We start from the raw sequence: 4,483 nt of genomic DNA on the forward strand, positions 1-4,483 counted from the left end.
TGTCCATGTGACCAGCAGCAGACTTCAGTGGAGCTTTAAGGTTCTGCTTCTAGAGGAAGAACTTCCTTCTTCATCAGCCTCATGTTGATGTCAAACCCTGTGGACACTGACGGCTGTGTTCCAGCAGCTTCTGATTCATTCAGAGCTGCTTTTTGATGATTCCTGGTTGAATCAGCTTTCTATATCACCAAAACTTATCATTCAAGCTACTGTATGAATATTTTTGACCAAGCAGATTTTGGCACATTTCTAGAAAACCTATAATAAATCTATAAAAGAACCAAAAGGCATGATTGTTTTTTTGGTCTGACAAAGATTCATGTGTTTCAAGGATTCAATCATAGAAAGTTTAGAGTTATAGGAGTCACTGGAAACTCAACACTGTCATAACATACACGGTCTTCACAAGTGTATGTAAACGTTTGTTCTTGTTTGAAAGTGAAACTGATCAACCTGGCATTGTATTGTTTTTCTTCCAACCATCTTCAGCTCAGTCTAAAGTAGAAACAGTCTCTTACATTGTGTCTGAGGGTTCAGGTTCATTCCTGAACTCTGGAGGATGGTCTTTGGACCAGTCACTCTTCATGGACGGACAGACGGATGCTGAAGACTTTGCTCTCTGTTGGTGCTGCTGACATCTGGAAACAAACAATGAATCATTCAAATGTATCATTGTACATTTATCCTGTTGGATGCTGAGCTCCTTTTCTTTCAGAAAGCGTCTCCAAGGTAGTATTGTTTGGTCTAGATTCACACTGTATTAATTCAACTTTATCATTGACTTTGGAAGTCTTGTTTTGTTGTACTGGGATGGATCATAAAAGAAAGACAGGAGAAAAAGATTTTGTCAAAACATTGAAAACGCATCTCAATATCATGTAAAGCAACAAATAGGACCTCAGTAATGATCACTGGTACATTACAGAGTGTGTTGATGGTCTGTTGGAGTTCACTGTGTGCTTAAAGCAATAATTAGATTTATTTTTATTTACGTAAAACTCACCTATGTTGCAATATAACAACTTTCTGATCTGTTCACACCTCCCAGCTGGTAACAGGCAAAACATATGACTTGCTAAATATTTTCTAATCGACTCTACAATTTACAGATGTTCCCTGAACGCCCCACATTGCAGGCTGCGGTAGCTGCTGTTGGTATCTGTGGTGCTCAGACAGGGTGTGCAACCAAAAATGACTTTAAAAATAATACAGAAGGGCGTTCTAATGACAGATTTGTCCAAAATGAAGTCGTGTAATTTTTTTTACAAGCGCCCTTTTCTATGAGCAGAAATAACAGCGAATGCAGGTGCACTCCATTTTTCATGATATGACCTCATTTTTAAGCATAAATACTGCAGTACACTGAAGCTATAAACGTTCTACTTTTCTCCGCTGTGGTTAACACAGCAGCTTCCTGTAACAGCAACACTAACACAGCTTCCTGATCATCCTGCACTTGTACCAATGCGACTGCTTGAAATTTTAATTTGCAGACTCACAAATATGGCCAGTCTGGAGTCCAGCAACATGTAAAGCCCGACTCTAGCAGCTAATGACTCTTGAACCACCCTTTTGTTTATCCAGTGTCTTGTATATATTTTTATCTGACTTCATCTGAACAATCTGGAAGTTAAAACGTTACGTGGTTGTCGTTATGATCAGTTTTGTCTTACAGAGGACACGAACTTTGGTTTATATTAAATGCAGTCTTTGCAGTGTTGCAATCAGAGATTTCTTGCATCTCAAATATTATCCAGGTAATCCTCAGATGTATATGTACAAATCTACAGATACACGCGGATGTAAAAGATCTTTATCACTGAGTTTTATTCTGTAGCTTTGAAGCTACAAGTTTCTCTCTTGCGAAACTAAACTGATCTAAACTGAACTTTCTCACTGAGGCTCTGCTGCAGTCAGGCAACAGTTAAGTGATCTAACAGGCGCAGCAGCATTTTTGTCTTCCTGCCAAATGCCTCTTTCAGCTCAGTTTACAGCAAAAACAGTCTCTTACTGTGTGTCCGAAGGTTCAGGTTCACTCCTGAACTCTGGAGGATAGTCTTTGGACCAATCACTCTTCATGGACAGACAGACAGATCCTGGAGACTCTGCTCTGTCCTCGTCTTCTTCCAAATCACTCATCTTCTCAAAGATAAAACGCAAACAGAACTGTGGGCACAAAACACAAGAACAATGAACAACACGTCAGTTTAACCGTCACACCCAGAGCAGGACGTCCATCCTGTGTTGAACATCAGCCAGCCCTTCACTGGTTAATAAGTACTTCACTGTCTGCTTTGGCAGTCCAAAGTCCACCCAGAGAATCTGACAATAGAAGAATATTAATGTTTAAGTGACTCACCTTTTTTTCCCTCCTATCACTCCGTGTACTGTAAACAGTTTGAACTGTTTCACTTTCAGTTTCTAGTTGAGTCCCTGTGACTCATTGCAGTCTGTGTGATACAGCTTTAAAGAGATATGAAAAAAAAAAAAGATCCATGTTGGCTTGAATGCCATAAATGTAAATACAAGTAAACTGTACTTACATAATGAATATGGATTTATTTGTAATTTAAACAGTTTAAACAGTACAGACGTATCAAAGAAACATGTGTTTTAGCTTTTGTCAAAAATGTTTTTATCTGATTTTGTCGTTTTGGTCAATAAAAAAATACAAACATCTTGGTCCGGTTTTCTTAACTGACATTTTATGCAATTTTTTGAGCCACTCTAAGTTGAACTCTTACTTACTATCACTGCATTAAAGACTTATACAACAAGACTTGTCCTGAGTCGGGCACCCTGAGCTCCTCACTATAAATTAGGGATGCACTGATCCACATTTTTTCACTTCCGACCTGATCCCGATACCTGAATTTGGATATCTGCCAAAAGTATTCCGATACCAGAGCTCTGTTTGCTTTAATATTATTATTATTATTGTTGATTTTATAGGCTGTAATAAACTGCTCTCTACAGGCAAGTATGATATGTACGAATGTATGTCCCAAAAGGCAGCTTGAGGCAACTATAAGGTCAGAAAAGCAAGTCAGAAAAACAGGAAAACAACAAACATGCAACTGTAAGGGTTTCAAACCGACTGTCAATGTTCATCAAATCCAAGACAGACACACAAACTTCTCCAACACTATCCCTCTCCAAATAAAATACAAAGGGCTGCTTCATCTGATCAGTGCAAAACATTGCACGTTGCTGTCTTGCTTTGCAGTGTTTCCAGTGCAAAATACTTCCACACAGCAGACATGTTGTGATGAAAAGTTGATTAGCCACAGGGCTGCTCAACGCTCGCCTGCTAGCTGGCTGCAGAATGTGGAACAGATATTCCTGAACAGAGGCGTGTCTCATTACTCTGGATCTCATTGGGACGCGCCTCTGTTCAGGACATCCAGCCTACATTTTGAAGCCAGCTAGCAGAGCAGCCGGCAGGGTCTCGCTTGTGGAGCCATTTTAGCAGAAAACATTAAAGCACAGATATGAACTACGATGGTATCGGAACCCGATAACGATACTGGATCGGACCAGCCCCTATCTCCACACAAACCACAACAAGAATGAAGAACACATCCGTTAAACAGTCACACCCAGAGCAGGACGTCCATCCTGTTCTCAACATCAGCCAGCACACCGATGGTCCAAAATCCAGTAACAGAATCTGACAGTAGAAGAACATTAACATTTAAGGCACTCACCTTTTTATCCTCCTACTACTCCGTGGACTGTAAAATGAAGTCTGATATCTTTCATTTCCAGTTTCTACTTGAGTCGTGCTTCATCATGTGACTTGTTACAGTAAGTGTGTGTGATACAGATTTGCTTTGAAGAGATATGAAAAATTATCTGTGTTGGCTTGAATGCGGGCTGCAAGGTGGATCGGTGGTTAGCATTGTCGCTTTGCAGCTAGGAGGTCGCCGGTTCGTGTCCTGGTGAGGACACCCGGGATCTTTCTGCATGTTCTCCCCGTGCAGCGTGGGTTCTCTCCGGGTTCTCCAGCTTCCTCCCACAGTCCAGACATGTTGAGGTTAATTGTTGATTCTAAATTGTCCGTAGGTGTGAATGTGAGTGTGCTTGGTTGTCTGTCTCTAAGTGTAGCCCTGTGATAGACTGGTTACCTGTCCAGGTGAACCTGCCTTCACCCTGAGTCAGCTGGGATAGACTCCAGCCCCCACGACCCGAGTGAGGATGAAGATGGAGAGATGATGGATGGCTTGAATGCCATAAATGTAAACACAAGTACAAGTAAATGTTACACAGAGTAAAACAACTGTTGCTGTACGTTAAAAGACTTTTTTTTTTTTTGCCCTAAGAAGCACATGTGCTCCTGAGTTACAAGTTCTGGACCACATCAAGAGCTTTGGGAGCAGAATGAAAATGTATTTTCCTTAAAGAGACACACATTAGATAGACATTACCAAGTCTTAGACATTTGAAATAAGAATAAAAAAAACACAATAGGTTCTAATTTATT

General features: G+C 40.5%; 1 protein-coding gene across 1 annotated transcript in view; it reads right to left on the reverse strand.

Moving 5' to 3' along the window:
- The window catches only part of LOC103373218 (NACHT, LRR and PYD domains-containing protein 12-like), a gene marked incomplete at its 3' end in the record, with an annotated part of 18,148 nt that extends 14,357 nt beyond the window's left edge, over nt 1-3,791 (reverse strand). Inside the window, exons 1-5 of the mRNA XM_008303061.1 lie at nt 3,776-3,791; nt 3,600-3,670; nt 2,012-2,166; nt 519-638; nt 369-381 (exon numbers count right to left, since the gene is read on the reverse strand). Of these exons, the coding sequence (XP_008301283.1) occupies nt 369-381; nt 519-638; nt 2,012-2,166; nt 3,600-3,670; nt 3,776-3,791 (375 nt within the window). The remainder of the gene's footprint in view (nt 1-368; nt 382-518; nt 639-2,011; nt 2,167-3,599; nt 3,671-3,775) is intronic.
- Nucleotides 3,792-4,483: the final 692 nt, after the last annotated feature.

This window comes from Stegastes partitus, unplaced genomic scaffold, assembly GCF_000690725.1.
Source record: "Stegastes partitus isolate 25-593 unplaced genomic scaffold, Stegastes_partitus-1.0.2 Scaffold1928, whole genome shotgun sequence".
Lineage (NCBI taxonomy): Eukaryota > Metazoa > Chordata > Actinopteri > Pomacentridae > Stegastes > Stegastes partitus.